This window comes from Clupea harengus, chromosome 19, assembly GCF_900700415.2.
Source record: "Clupea harengus chromosome 19, Ch_v2.0.2, whole genome shotgun sequence".
Taxonomy (NCBI): domain Eukaryota; kingdom Metazoa; phylum Chordata; class Actinopteri; order Clupeiformes; family Clupeidae; genus Clupea; species Clupea harengus.
Window position 1 is genome coordinate 7,410,139 of NC_045170.1, and position 14,762 is coordinate 7,424,900.

General features: G+C 45.1%; 1 protein-coding gene across 1 annotated transcript in view; it reads right to left on the reverse strand.

The window, feature by feature from the left end:
* Window positions 1-11,126: 11,126 nt before the first annotated feature.
* The window catches only part of smarcc1b (SWI/SNF related, matrix associated, actin dependent regulator of chromatin, subfamily c, member 1b), a 22,664-nt gene continuing 19,028 nt past the window's right edge, over window positions 11,127-14,762 (reverse strand). Inside the window, exons 22-27 of the mRNA XM_031586106.1 lie at window positions 14,418-14,458; window positions 13,802-13,919; window positions 12,951-13,084; window positions 12,542-12,676; window positions 12,089-12,227; window positions 11,127-11,206 (exon numbers count right to left, since the gene is read on the reverse strand). Of these exons, the coding sequence (XP_031441966.1) occupies window positions 11,127-11,206; window positions 12,089-12,227; window positions 12,542-12,676; window positions 12,951-13,084; window positions 13,802-13,919; window positions 14,418-14,458 (647 nt within the window). The remainder of the gene's footprint in view (window positions 11,207-12,088; window positions 12,228-12,541; window positions 12,677-12,950; window positions 13,085-13,801; window positions 13,920-14,417; window positions 14,459-14,762) is intronic.

The window sequence follows — 14,762 nt, forward strand, 5'->3', positions numbered from 1 at the left end:
ATTAAGGACAGCCTTATCAAAACTCAACAAGCGTAAACGTCAGACATGAAGAAAGAGCGAGCCCAAAATCACAAGGCGTGTGTCTTTAAAAAACCCAAACAACAGGAAACACCACTGACCACTGGAATATTACAAACACGACAGAACGGACACAGAGAACCTGCAGTCACCCAGCCAGGTTAAAATGCACAAGGGCTGCTGGGATACCACAGTCATCCGAATATTGGACTCACAGGGACAGGGACACCTTCTGCTCAACACACACACACACACACACACACATCACTGTGACTGTGTATGTGTGTGTGTGTGTGTGTGTGTGTGCGCTGGGTCTCAGCCATTTGTGATTGGTTGTTTATCCGGGGGCACTGTAACCCATTTCTGTGATTGGCTGACGTAGTATCGGCTGTCGGTGATTGGCTGGCTCATTGGATGGTGTAGTCTTAGCTGTGTGTGACTGGTTGTGTATAAAGGGGTGTGGTCTCAGCTGTGTGTGACTGGTTGTGTATAAAGGGGTGTGGTCTCAGCTGTGTGTGATTGGTTGCGTATGAAGGGGTGTGGTCTCAGCTGTCTGTCGGAGGTCGTCCTGGGATGTGTGGCGCTCCTGGAGGACCAGCAGAAGCTGATGCTATCCCATCAGGCCGTGCGCTGGGTGGCGTGGGGTCTGGAATGGGGAACAAAAGGTTTCCTTTCACTTGGATGCGCTGAGTGTGTGTGAGGGTGTGTGGGTTCAAATGTGCGTCTGTGTGGGTGTGTGTGTGTGTGTGTGTGTGTGTGTTCATGTTCACTTACACATGCCATTCGGGGCTCCAGGCTGTCGAGGGCCCATCATCTGACCTGTCCCACCTGTAGCCATCACACGCCCTGATACACGCACGCACACACACCCCCACACATATACACGCACACACACACACACACATACAAACAAACAAACAAACACCATGCTGACCATGCTGTAGGTTGAAGGCAGGTGTGTGTGTGTGTGTTTGTATGATCTGTATTACTGTGTGCATGTGTGTGTGTGTTTGTATGATCTGTATTACTGTGTGTGTGTGTGTGTGTGTGTGTGTGTGTGCTCACCATGCTGTAGGTTGTAGGCAGGTGTGTGTGTGTGCTTACCATGCTGTAAGTTGTAGGCAGGTGTGTGTGTGTGCTTACCATGCTGTAAGTTGTAGGCAGGTGTGTGTGTGTGCTTACCATGCTGTAAGTTGTAGGCAGGTGTGTGTGTGTGCTTACCATGCTGTAAGTTGTAGGCAGGTGTGTGTGTGGGTGTGTGTGGGTGTGTGTGGGTGCTCACCATGCTGTAGGTTGTAGGCAGGTGTGTGTGTGTGCTTACCATGCTGTAAGTTGTAGGCAGGTGTGTGTGTGGGAGCCTGTGGTTCCAGCTGCTGTCGGGCCTTCATCTCTGCGTACTTCACCTGCTCCTGGTGGAAGTTCTGCCTCTCAGTCAACAACTGCTGCCTTTGCTGCTCCAGATGTGAACACACACACACACACACACACACACAGTTTGTATCTGCATCTCAGACAGCTAGGGAGAAAATTGAAAGTAAATCCCTCCAGTGTGTGTGTGTGTGTGTGGGGGGGGGGGGGGGGGGGAGTGTATGTGTGTGTGAGAGTGTGTGTGCTAATAAGTTCTTCATCAATAATCTCCAGTTTATCAAAGGTGAGTGAGTGAGAGAGAGTGAGTGTGTTTGCGCTAATAGGTTCTCACCATTACTCTCCAGCTAATCAAAGGTGACTGGGTGTGTATATGTGTGTGTGTGTGTATATATACTCACAGCCTCTTTCTCGCGGTCCATGATGGTCTCCAGCTCCGCCCTCCTCATAGGGTCTTCCCTCTCCACCGGCACTAGCCCCATCTCCTGGCCCTCCTCTGGAAGAAGGAGCGCAAAGTTGGGCTCAAAAAAACCCAAATACACAAACACATTTCCCCACCCCCCTCCACACACACATTCCCTCATGCACACACACACACCGATTTACCCCTACATACAAACACACACACACACGTACAAACACTCAAGGAAATCCTCATCACACACACAAACATGCATGATTAACAATTCTTCATAGTCATGTTGATACAAACAAACAAACCCACCCTGACTAATTCAGAGCTACATGAATCAGCTGCTTTGTAGAGTCAGTATATTTAGTCATTCATTCATTCATTCATTAACTCCTCCAAAGCATAAAGGAAATGCATTCTGTTGCACTGCTACCGTTGAATCCATACTGGATTCATATTCACTATACATTCAGACTGCAAGGTACATTTATTATATCATATTTGTATTTTTCATATATTTCTGTGTTATTATATCATATTTTTATAGTTCATATATATTTGTTTTTATTATGTCATATTTTTATTTTTGTTAGTGTGTGTGTGTGTGTGTGTGTGTGTGTGTTTCACCAAACCCAGGTTACCGTCACACAGGACAGCAGATCTGGGTACAGGCATTAGACTATGTGACCAGTAGAGATCAATGGCTCATAGACTTACTCTTAGTGGTCTTGGTCTTAAAGTTTAAAGTTTAAAGCGAATAAAGAAATTGTGACAGCACATTTCACAAACATTGGAGTTGGGGAACACAGTGGGTAAGAGTAGACATCCACCACCTCCAACCATTGCGGCAGGGGAGTCCACCCCACACCAGGGCCAAACTCCTCGTGAGTCACAGTAAGAGGGGGGGGGGGGGGGGGGACAGTGGGTGGGATTTCACCTTCTCACACTCTATATTATCATTAAACACCAGCGTCTTAATGTGGCTGGCTCCATACTATTATTAAACACCAGCATCTTAATGTGGCTCCATACTATCATCAAACACCATGTGTATGGTGGAAAACCTGGCATATCCTGGCTTTAGCCTTCCATCCTTTCTTCTCTCTACGAACCTTTCGAGAGTTATTCTGTCTGTTTGTCTCCATAGCGACTGATTGAATGGACCTCCATTTCCCTGCTTCCTCAGCGTCTCTGTCCGAATCCTCATGGAAGGGTGAAGCCCCCTCTCTGTGTTTCCTTTATAAGAGCGCAGCATCTTCAAATATATTCTGTGATATGAGGGGAAAGCATTAACTTCACTGTACAGTTGTATGTTATTATTACATGTAATATTACCAATATTAAGTTGTAATATTGCTCAACTTACCCCCTGATCTGGTGGCTTACCCCACAACTACCATTTTGTGCAGTCCATTTTGTTTTTCTGGCTAATTATGTTTTTCAACAGTTGTCATCCTAATCCCCCCTCCCCGTCAAAAGCTCATTCACACCACTCCCCTCATCAGCTCATACCCAGCATCACAGCCATCTCTCCTCAAGGTACACCAAAAATAACTCATAACTTATACCCACTGAAAATATGTTCTCACCAAACCTACCCATCCGGTAGACCTGGAACGGAGTTGGAGTGGAAAACACACCTATAAAACATATTATCAGATTGAAACTGAAAGCTGCTTTCGACGGAGCAACAATAAAACCACCGTAAGGCTGAAAATTATAGTCCTATAGGCTAGGGTCAACATTGAGTAAGCCACTTTTCCAGTGATGTCTTTGAAAATGTAAGTGTGAACATGGGTTTTTACACTATAAAATGAAAATGTAGTCTAAGCTGTCCAGAAATGATAGTCTAACCAAAGATATTTGTTAGGTGAAAATTCACCCTAGTTACCTCAGGACTCCGGAGCTGCATATAAGTATATTTATTAGACAAACAACAATTTCAATTGGGCTTACTCCCAGCACAAGGCTGAAAGTGAAGCAATATTAAACACATCGCACAAGGTTTATATAGACAGAAGTTTAGCGTTCAGCAGGGATAACCACGTGGTGGATTTCTGACGTCCGAGGCAAGGATGGGAGTTTTGCACAAGGTCGGAGGAAGCTTATCACCTCTGGTCTAAACATGCTCTTGTACAAATGCAGACTTAGTGGCACCTAATATTCTAAGTTACACACACGCAGAAACACAGAAAAGCCATGTTCCTGCTTACATAAGTACATGATTCATATAAGGTGAATAATAATAATAATACAAGGCACTTGATTATTATATTCTTAAGTCATTAACAGTGCTTGGAAATTATCTCCATCAATACTGTTTTAGACTACTAATCCAAATGCAGATACAGATGGCTTTCATCTCATGTTAAGGTCGACACCTTCACACAAGTGTTATACTGGAGTTGGACCTTTTCAATCTTTCTTGATACATTTTGTTTGTCTCGCCTCATTAGATATTTCATAAATATTGCAGGCGCAGGCCTTGTGCTTTCTGTTACTGCTTCCACCCCAGCCCTGATGGCCATCGCAGCCGTTGCTGTATGCGGGTTGATGTTTTACACTCGTAAGTTTTACTCCTGTGTTTTTCTAAAGGTTTTTTTTTTTCATCTACGTCTTGGGTGTCTACTCTTACCCAATGTGTTCCCCAACTCAGATGCTGTGAAATATGCGTTCACAATTTCTCTATTCTCTTTAGGCTACAATGAACCTGCTACCAATGAACCTGCCAAATCAACCAACTAAAAAAATCTGCCTGCACGAAAAATGTCGACCAACAGATGGAGCAATTTCTTTTCTTTGTCATCATCATTTGACAAATTATGAAATTGTGTTAATGTAGGACTTACTTTTATCTTCACCACACCTATAACATATTTGGTACTGATGTTTCAAAGAAGCTATCTTTCTGTTGGTCTGTTACTCTTTGGCCCTTTGATTTGGTAAAAATAAATAACTCCCTGGCATCTGCGGGCTCTGTCTCTAACTTCTGACACACAGAAACACACATAGAACCAGTTTCATACAAAACAAATTTATTTGACAGTGACTTTGCCTGTTAGGCCTGATTAAGGACTGCCTTATCAAAACGCAACAAGCGTAAACGTCAGACATGAAGAAAGAGCGAGTCCAAAACCACAAGGTGGGTGTCTTTAAAAAACCCAAACAACAGGAAACACCACTCACCACTGGAATATTACAAACACGACAGAACGAACACAGAGAACCTGCAGTCACCCAGCCAGGTTAAAATGCACAAGGGCTGCTGGGATACCACAGTCATCCGAATATTGGACCCACAGGGACAGGGACACCTTCTGCTCAACACACACACACATACACACACATCACTGTGACTGTGTATGTATGTATGTGTGTGTGTGTGTGTGTGTGTGTGTGTGTGCTGGGTCTCAGCCATTTTTGATTGGTTGTTTATCCAGGGCACTGTAACCCATTTCTGTGATTGGCTGACGTAGTATTGGCTGTGTGTGATTGGCTGGCTCATTGGATGGTGTAGTCTCAGCTGTGTGTGACTGGCTGTGTATAAAGGGGTGTGGTCTCAGCTGTGTGTAATTGGTTGCGTATAAAGGGGTGTGGTCTCAGCTGTGCGTGACTGGTTGTGTATGTAGCCCTCCCACCAATGATATGGCTCATTTCATTTTGTCTAGGAAACATGTAACTACGATGGTGGGATGCTAATTTCACACAGTTTTAAGTTCGCAGTTTAGAACAAATCAATTACATATTTATTTACACAACATATTAACAAGCAAACAGTTAAACACCGCAGACATAGCACAAAATACCAAAATGTTCTACTGGCCAGTATAATTTAAAGTTGGTGCACATTCCGTTGGAGCTCATAACCATACATTTTGAGGTGAAACCAAAAGTAATCCACTCACGACTACCCGTATTGTCCAGTGGAAATCCGTTGTCCTCTTCTCCCGCGATCTTCCTCCTCTTCTTGAACGAATACAGTCAGTGGCTAGTTTAGCTCAGGATTAGCGCCTAGTCTGCTAACAACTTCCCAGCAACTTTTCTGCAACAGAAGCCTTTTGCGAGGTTCGTGTTGCGCATGAAGATGAAGTCCCGTTGGGAAACGTGAATCAGTCCAATGCAAATGTCTAATACTACTATTAACTTCAAATACTAAAACTTTCTTTTAACAGCTAATTCAACATGCGTCCAGTCCTAAAGGTCTCCAACGTCTCTCTTTTTTTTTCTCTCCCCATCTTTTCAAAACAAAATCAAAATCATCCCATTTGCTGCCAGCGCCACCTCTCTGATTGGCAGAAACCCACACACAAAAATGAACATATTCAAAGGCATTCTTCTCACACTGAAAACATAATTTTAACAGCAATATGCTATCTCAACCCAAAACAAAAGCATTTACTCCAATTTGAAACATGAATTCAGGAGGTGCCTACATGTATAAAGGGGTGTGGTCTCAGCTGTGTGTGACTGGTTGCATATGAAGGGGTGTGGTCTCAGCTGTCTGTCGGAGGTCGTCCTGGGATGTGTGGCGCTCCTGGAGGACCAGCAGAAGCTGATGCTATCCCATCAGGCTGTGCGCTGGGTGGCGTGGGGTCTGGAATGGGGAACAAAAGGTTTCCTTTCACTTGGATGCGCTGAGTGTGTGTGAGGGTGTGGGCACATGAGGTGTGTGGGTTCAAATGTGCGTCCTTGTGTGTGTGTGTGTGTGTTGTGTGTTCATGTTCACTTACATGGTGTGTGGGTTCAAATGTGTGTTCGTGTGTGTGTGTGTGTGTGTGTTCATGTTCACTTCCACATGCCATTTGGGGCTCCAGGCTGTCGAGGGCCCATCATCTGACCTGAGACGCGCGCGCATGCACACACACACACACACACACACACACACATACACACCATGCTGACCATGTAGGTTGTAGGCAAGTGTGTTTGTGTGTGTGTGTGTGTGTTTGTATGATCTGTATTACTGTGTGTGTGTGTGTTCCCTGTGCAGAAGGTTATAGTCAAGTGTGTGTGTGTGTGTGTGCTCACCGTGCTTTAGATTGTAGGAAGGTGTGTGTGTGTGTGTGTGCTCACCGTGCTGTAGGTTATAGGTAGGTTTGTGTGTGTGTGCTCACCATGCTGTAGGTTGTAGGCAGGTGTGTGTGTGTGTGTGCTCACCGTGCTGTAGGTTGTAGGCAGGTGTGTGTGTGTGTGTGCTCACCGTGCTGTAGGTTGTAGGTAGGTGTGTTGGTGTGTGTGTGTGTGTGCTCACCGCGCTGTAGGTTGTAGGCAGGTGTGTGTGTGTGTGTGTGTGTGTGTGTGTGTGTGTGTTTGTGTGTGTGCTCACCGTGCTGTAGGTTGTAGGCAGGTGTGTGTGTGGGAGCCTGTGATTCTAGCTGCTGTCTGGCCTTGATTTCTGTGTACTTGCTCCTGGTGGAAATGTGTCTTACCCACACAACAGGAAACACCAAATGAATGAAACTCTGCATGGTTGGAATATCCTGTCTTTAACTCTCCATCCTTTCTTCTCTCTATGAACCTTTTGAGAGTCATTCTGTCTATTTGTCTCCATAGCAACAATAGGGATATGAGGGGACACTGTACAGTTGTATGTTATTATTACACAGAATATTACCAATAAAAGCAAAAACTGAACGAGCCATTGACATGGGGCTCAACTTGGGCTGGTGGCGTGTCTTACCCCACAACTACCATTTTGAAAAAATGCTTCTCACAAGGGGCTAGATTCGTCTCTAGGTGCTTTCGTCTCTATTAACTCTCTAGGCAGAAGGAACAGAAACCTAGAGGGGGAAAAAACACTATATCAAGCTGTGTAACAAACATGCTGAATATCTTAGCAGAATAAAAATGTAAAACTACAAACTGTAGAATACTGTAAAACTGTAAAATGATTCTATCCTAAACTCCACAATGTTGTAGAATTGTTTGCCGTCCACACTGCAGCTCGTTTTTCGAGCTGACTATGTGGTGTTCTGTGCATCTGATAATAAAAGACTTGAAACTTGAAAATTTTACTTAATCTCCCACTGCCAAACTTGACTGAGGAAGCTTTTCCCGCGCTTCAGCTCTTTCTTGTCCCTTGTGTTCAATTGCCCTTGAAAAGGAACTGAAACTTGAACAAGGAAGTTTGGTTTAATTTGCCAACTGTGTTTCCTCCGATAAAGCCATCGGGTCCTGTCCCATTCACTCGTGTCAGAGTGTCAAATGCTTTTAATGACAATTACATGAAGTGGATGACCCTTTCAAGACACTGACACTCTTGGCCCAGAAGTTAATTGACAGCATGCCAGGGCAGATTGCAGAAGTCTTGAAAAAACTATATTTGTGTCATTCTCAAAACTTCTGAGAACAACTGTATAGGCAGGGTCCTTTTCCTGTGGTGGGTGTCGGTGTGTGTGTGTGTGTGTGTGTGTGTGTGTGTGTGTGACATTACAGATGACTTTGTGCAATAGCAAAGTTAATACGAACACCGGTGACTTTCAAGACATTTCAGCACAGGACTAACTGAGCATCGACCAAGCCACATCTCCAACGATGACTTTGACAATGTAAGTCTGAACATGGATTTTTACACTATAAAATGAAAGGGTTAGTCTTAGATGTCCAGAAATTGTAGTCTACTTCAGCCAAAGATACTGTTTTTTACTACTTATCCAAATGGATTAGTCTGCTATACAGATGGTTTTCATCTCGTGTTAAGGCCGACACCTTCACACAAGTGTTATACTGGAGTTAGACCTATTCAATATTTTCTGATACATTTGGTTTGTCTCGTCTCATTAGAGACTTTGTGCAGATGACAAGAAAAGGCCTCGTGGTTTACGTGAGTGCTTCCACCCCGGCCCTGACGGCCATCACAGTCATTGCTGTATGTGGGCTGCTGTATTACAATTACTGTAAGTTTTGCTACTATGTTTTTCTAAAGTTTATTTTTCTCATTTACGTCTGAAATGTCTACTCTTACCCACTGTGTTCTCTACCTCAGATGCTGTGAAGTGTGTGGTCACAATTTCTTTATTCTCTTTAGGAAGCAACCCTGGTACCGGGCCTGGTAAATCATCCGACTAAATATTCTGCCTAGACGAAAAAATGTCGACCAACAGATGGATTGTTTTCATTTTTTTGACAGTCATGTGCACATGTAGCCTCACCACACCTATAACACATTTTTGGTACTGATGTTTCAAAGAAGCCATCTTTCTGTTGGTCCGTTTCTCTTAAGCCCTTTGATTTGGTAAAAATAAATAAATAACAAATTGTTATACAGTATCCAAGCATTTTATTCTCAGCAGTTTGTGGTGTATGTGGTGAGTTAGAGAGAGATGAGGTACGCTCACCAATCTTTGTCATAGCGGTTTTTGAAATGTCTGTCTACATCCTGCAGCAGACCACAAATCATGAGCCAGAGAGAGAGAGAGAGCGAGCGAGCGAGTGAGAGACAGAGAGAGAGAGTCAACCTGAAACAAAACAGGCCAGAAGAACAGGCTGTACTATTAAAGACTATCAAAATCCCATAGACCTCTCCATTGCTGAAATGGAGCTAAAAAAAAAACAAGAAAGGTGAATGATAATGATAAAAAGGTGAAAATAATGCCTGAGCACAAAATTCCAAATTGGCATCTTAAAACTATTCAACTTAGTTCTGAGTGTAGGTAACTACCCTTACATCTGGAATCAAGGACTCCCAATTTTCAAATCTGGAGACAAATTTGACTCTTTGTAATTTGTCTGAACAGTAACCTGGGGAAGCTATTTTGTAGTATTATAAAGTCTAGAGTCCTTCACTACATAAACGAAGCACAATGAGCAAATGTACCCTGAGCGAATGTCAAATTACCGTACTTCTGATCATACACACCCTAATTGAGAGACATGTGATCCAAAACAAAACTAAAATGAATGCATGCTTTATTGACTTAAAACAAGCTTTTGATTCTATTTGGCCTACAGGTTTATTTTACAAAGTTATAGACAGTGGTGTAGATTACCATACATGACTGTTTAGCACCGACGGAGGTGAAATTAATCTGAATATTCTCCAACAAGACTGAACAGCAAAAAATCTGGACATGCATTTCTTACCACGTTTGCCATGTGCTGTCCTTCTCCACAGATTGACTGGAATGATTCCTTCCTTATAATGCTGTCACATGACTCATTGTGTTTATCACTGCCTAGTAACAAGGTGTGGCTCAACTTACCCCCTTGGTCTGGATTGCTGGCAAACCACAAAAAAGTCAAGGATTTTGTTAAAGAAGTAAGTTTTATGATACCATCCTGAATATGGACATGCCAGCAACTATAAACCTTAACACATTCACCCCACTTGACTAGAACATTTGAAAATAGATTTTAGAAAAAAAAGCCTTTGATCAATAAAGATCATTACAAATTGTCCACATCACGATCTACTGTTCTCATCTTCTCCTGTGGTGAAAATTAGTTTATGTTATCTCTCTTTTTCACACACACACACAGAAACACACAGAAACACACATAGAACCAGTTTCATACAAAACAAATTTATTTGACAGTGGCTTTGCCTGTTAGGCCTGATTAAGGACTGCCTTATCAAAACTCAACAAGCGTAAACGTCAGACATGAAGAAAGAGCGAGTCCAAAACCACAAGGCGTGTGTCTTTAAAAAACCCAAACAACAGGAAACACCACTGACAACTGGAATATCACAAACACGACAGAACGGACACAGAGAACCTGCAGTCACCCTGCCAGGTTCAAATGCACAAGGGCTGCTGGGATACCACAGTCATCCGAATATTGGACCCACAGGGTGATACCTTCTGCTCAACACACACACACACACACACACACACGTGACTGTGTGTGTGTGTGTGTTTGTGTGTGTGTGTGTGTGTGTGTGCTGGGTCTCAGCCATTTGTGATTGGTTGTTTATCCGGGGGCACTGTAACCCATTTCTGTGATTGGCTGACGTAGTATCGGCTGTGTGTGATTGGCTGGCTCATTGGATGGTGTAGTCTCAGCTGTGTGTGACTGGTTGTGTATAAAGAGGTGTGGTCTCAGCTGTGTGTAATTGGTTGCGTATAAAGGGGTGTGGTCTCAGCTGTGTGCGATTGGTTGCGTATGAAGGGGTGTGGTCTCAGCTGTCTGTCGGAGGTCGTCCTGGGATGTGTGGCGCTCCTGGAGGACCAGCAGAAGCTGACGCTATCCCATCAGGCTGTGCGCTGGGGGGCGTGGGGTCTGGAATGGGGAACAAAAGGTTTCCTTTCACTTGGATGCGCTGAGTGTGTGTGAGGGTGTGTGGGTTCAAATGTGCGTCCGTGTGTGTGTGTGTGTGTGTGTGTGTTCATGTTCACTTACACATGCCATTTGGGGCTCCAGGCTGTCGAGGGCCCATCATCTGACCTGTCGCACCTGTAGCCATCACACGCCCTGATACGCGCACGCACACGCACAAACACACACACATATACACGCACACACACACATACAAACAAACAAAACACCATGCTGACCATGCTGTAGGTTGAAGGCAGGTGTGTGTGTGTGTGTGTGTGTTTGTGTGCTCCCCGTGCTGTAGGTTGTAGGTGTGTGTGTGTGTGTGTGTGTGTGTGTGTGCTTACCGTGCTGTAGATTGTAGGCAGGTGTGTGTGTGTGCTCACCGTGCTGTAGGTTGTAGGCAGGTGTGCAGGTGTGCAGGTGTGTGTGTGTGTGTGTGTGTGTATGTGTGTGTGTGTGCTCACCATGCTGTAGGTTGTAGGCAGGTGTGTGTGTGTGTGTGTGTGTGTGTGTGTGCTCACCATGCTGTAGGTTGTAGGCAGGTGTGTGTGTGTGTGTGTGCTCACTGTGCTGTAGGTTGTAGGCAGGTGAGTGTGTGTGTGTGCTCACCATGCTGTAGGTTGTAGGTAGGTGTGTGTGTGTGTGTGTGCTCACCATGCTGTAGGTTGTAGGCAGGTGTGTGTGTGTGTGTGTGTGTGCTCACCATGCTGTAGGTTGTAGGCAGGTGTGTGTGTGTGTGCTCACCGTGCTGTAGGCAGGTGTGTGTGTGTGTGCTTACCATGCTGTAAGTTGTAGGCAGGTGTGTGTGTGTGTGTGTGTGTGTGTGTGCTCACTGTGCTGAAGGTTGTAAGCAGGTGTGTGTGTGTGTGTGTGTGCTCACCATGCTGTAGGTTGTAGGCAGGTGCGTGTGTGTGTGTGTGTGTGTGTGTGTGTGTGTGCTCACCGTGCTGTAGGTTGTAGGCAGGTGTGTGTGTGTGTGCTTACCATGCTGTAAGTTGTAGGCAGGTGTGTGTGTGTGTGTGTGTGTGTGCTCACCATGCTGTAGGTTGTAGGCAGGTGTGTGTGTGGGAGCCTGTGGTTCCAGCTGCTGTCGGGCCTTCATCTCTGCGTACTTCACCTGCTCCTGGTGGAAGTTCTGCCTCTCAGTCAACAACTGCTGCCTCTGCTGCTCCAGCTGTGAACACACACACACACACACAGTTTGTATCTGCATATCAGACAGCTAGGGAGAAAATTGAGAGTAAATCCCTCCAGTGTGTGTGTGTGTGTGTGTGTGTGTGTGTGTGTGTGGGGGGGGGGGGGGGGGGGTGTATGTGTGTGTGAGAGTGTGTGTGCTAATAAGTTCTTCATCAATAATCTCCAGTTTATCAAAGGTGAGTGAGTGAGAGTGAGTGTGTGTGCGCTAATAGGTTCTCACCATTACTCTCCAGCTAATCAAAGGTGACTGGGTGTGTATGTGTGTGTGTGTGTGTGTGTGTATATACTCACAGCCTCTTTCTCGCGGTCCATGATGGTCTCCAGCTCCTCGAAGTGTCTGAGTTTGATCTCCAGCTTCTTCATCTGCGTCTCCACCAGCAGGGCCACCAGAGACTTGATCTTCCTCTCCTCCACTGCGGCCAGGTGCTACAGGAGGGGAGGGGGCACAGAGAGGTATGGGATCAGTTTGAGGAGTGTGTGTGTGTGTTTGTTTGAGTAAAATCAGTGTGAGCTCTATGTGTGTGTGTGTGTGTGTGTGATCAGTGTGAGCTGTGTGTGTGTGTGTGTGTGTGTGTGTGTGTGAGAGGGATCAGTGTGAGCTCTGTGTGTGTGATCAGTGTGAGCTGTGTGTGTGTGTGCGCGAGAGAGAGATCAGTGTGAGCTCTCTCTCTCTCTCTGTGTGTGTGTGTGTGTTGCTTACCTTGGCTTTAGTGGCAGCAGAGGCGAGAGCAGCAGCTGCTGCCGTGGCGATGTTTGCCTCCACCAGGTCTAGCTCCGCCCTCCTCATAGGGTCTTCCCTCTCCACCGGCACTAGCCCCATCTCCTGGCCCTCCTCTGGAAGAAGGAGCGCAAAGTTGGCCTCATAAACCCAAATACACAAACACATTTCCTCACCCCCTCTCACACACACACACACACACACACACACATTCCCTCATGCACACACACACAAACACATCGATTTATCCCTACATACAAACACACACACACACACACACGTACAAACACTTGAGGAAATCCTCATCACACACACAAACATGCATGATCAACAATTCTTCATAGTCATGTTGATACAAACAAACAAACAAACCAAAAAACCCAGCCTGACTAATTCAGAGCTACATGAATCAGCTGCTTTGTAGAGTCAGTATATTTAGTCATTCATTCATTCATTCATTCATTAACTCCTCCAAAGCAGTTTAAAGCCCATAAAGGAAATGCATTCTGTTGCACTGCTACCGTTGTGTCCATACTGGATTCATATTCACTATGCATTCAGACGGCAAGGTACATTTATTGTATCATATTTGTATTTTTCATATATACTTGTGTTATTAGATCATATTTGTTTAGTTCATATATATATTTCTGTTGTTGTTGTTGATGCTGCTATTTTTCTGATCATTTTGATTTGTTGATTTGTGTAATGGCATTGTGATGTCATGCTTTGACTAGACTGTAGGTGAGCTCTCAGGGGGAACAGTCCTCTCTCCTGTCCCCGTCCCTCACCTGAGGGGCGCTCCAGTCCTCTCTCCTGCCCCCGTCCCTCACCTGATGGGCGCTCCTCGCCTCGCAGCTCCTCGTCCACGTCCTGTTCTGTTGCCTCACTCTTCACTCGCTCGCCCTCTGCGGACTCTGAAGACTGCTCGCCTTCTAACCTGTCCTCCGTCTGGGACAGGGGGGGGACAAAGACACGCTTTAGAATGCTGCGCCATGATTGTGTGTGGGTGTGTGTGTGTGTGTTGGGACAGGGAGGGACAAAAAGACACGCTCAAAGACGAGCTTTAGAATGCTGCGCATGAGTGTGTGTGTGTGTGTGTGTGTATGTGTGTGTGCGTCTGAGAGTGTGTGTGAGAGTGTGTGAGTATGTGTGTGTCCTCAGTCTGGGACAGGGAGGGACAAAGACACGCTTTAGAACACTGCGCATTAGTGTGAGTGTGTGTGTGTGTGTATGTGTGTGTGTGTGTGTGTGTGAGAGTGTGTGTGAGAGAGTGTCCTCAGTCTGGGACAGGGAGGGACAAAGATACTTTTAAAGACAAGCTTTTGATAACTGCCATGTGATCGTCAATTCTATTTATGAGTGTGTGTGTGTGTGTGTGTGTGTGTGTATGTGTGTGTGTGTCTGCGTGTGTGTGAGAGAGTGAGAGTGAGAAAACAATGGCCTCACCCTCTCAGACTGCTCAGCATCTGTATCCATCCTGTCAGAATCTGGTAAAGAAAGAAAGAGAGAAAAAGGATAAGAGAGAGAGAGAGAGAGAGAAAGGATGAGAGAGAGAGAGAGAAAAAGGATGAGAGAGAGAAATAGAATGAGAGAGAAAGAGAAAAAAAAAGGATGAGTGTGAGAGATGTACCACACACAAACACCCACTGCTACACACACCCACTGCTACACACACACACCCACTGCTACATACACACACAGGCTAATTGGTTTTCAGTTGTACACAGAATTTGTATTACATTCTTTGTGCTACTGGTTGGTGAAATGCCAAAGCGGCCAAACCGGTCAACA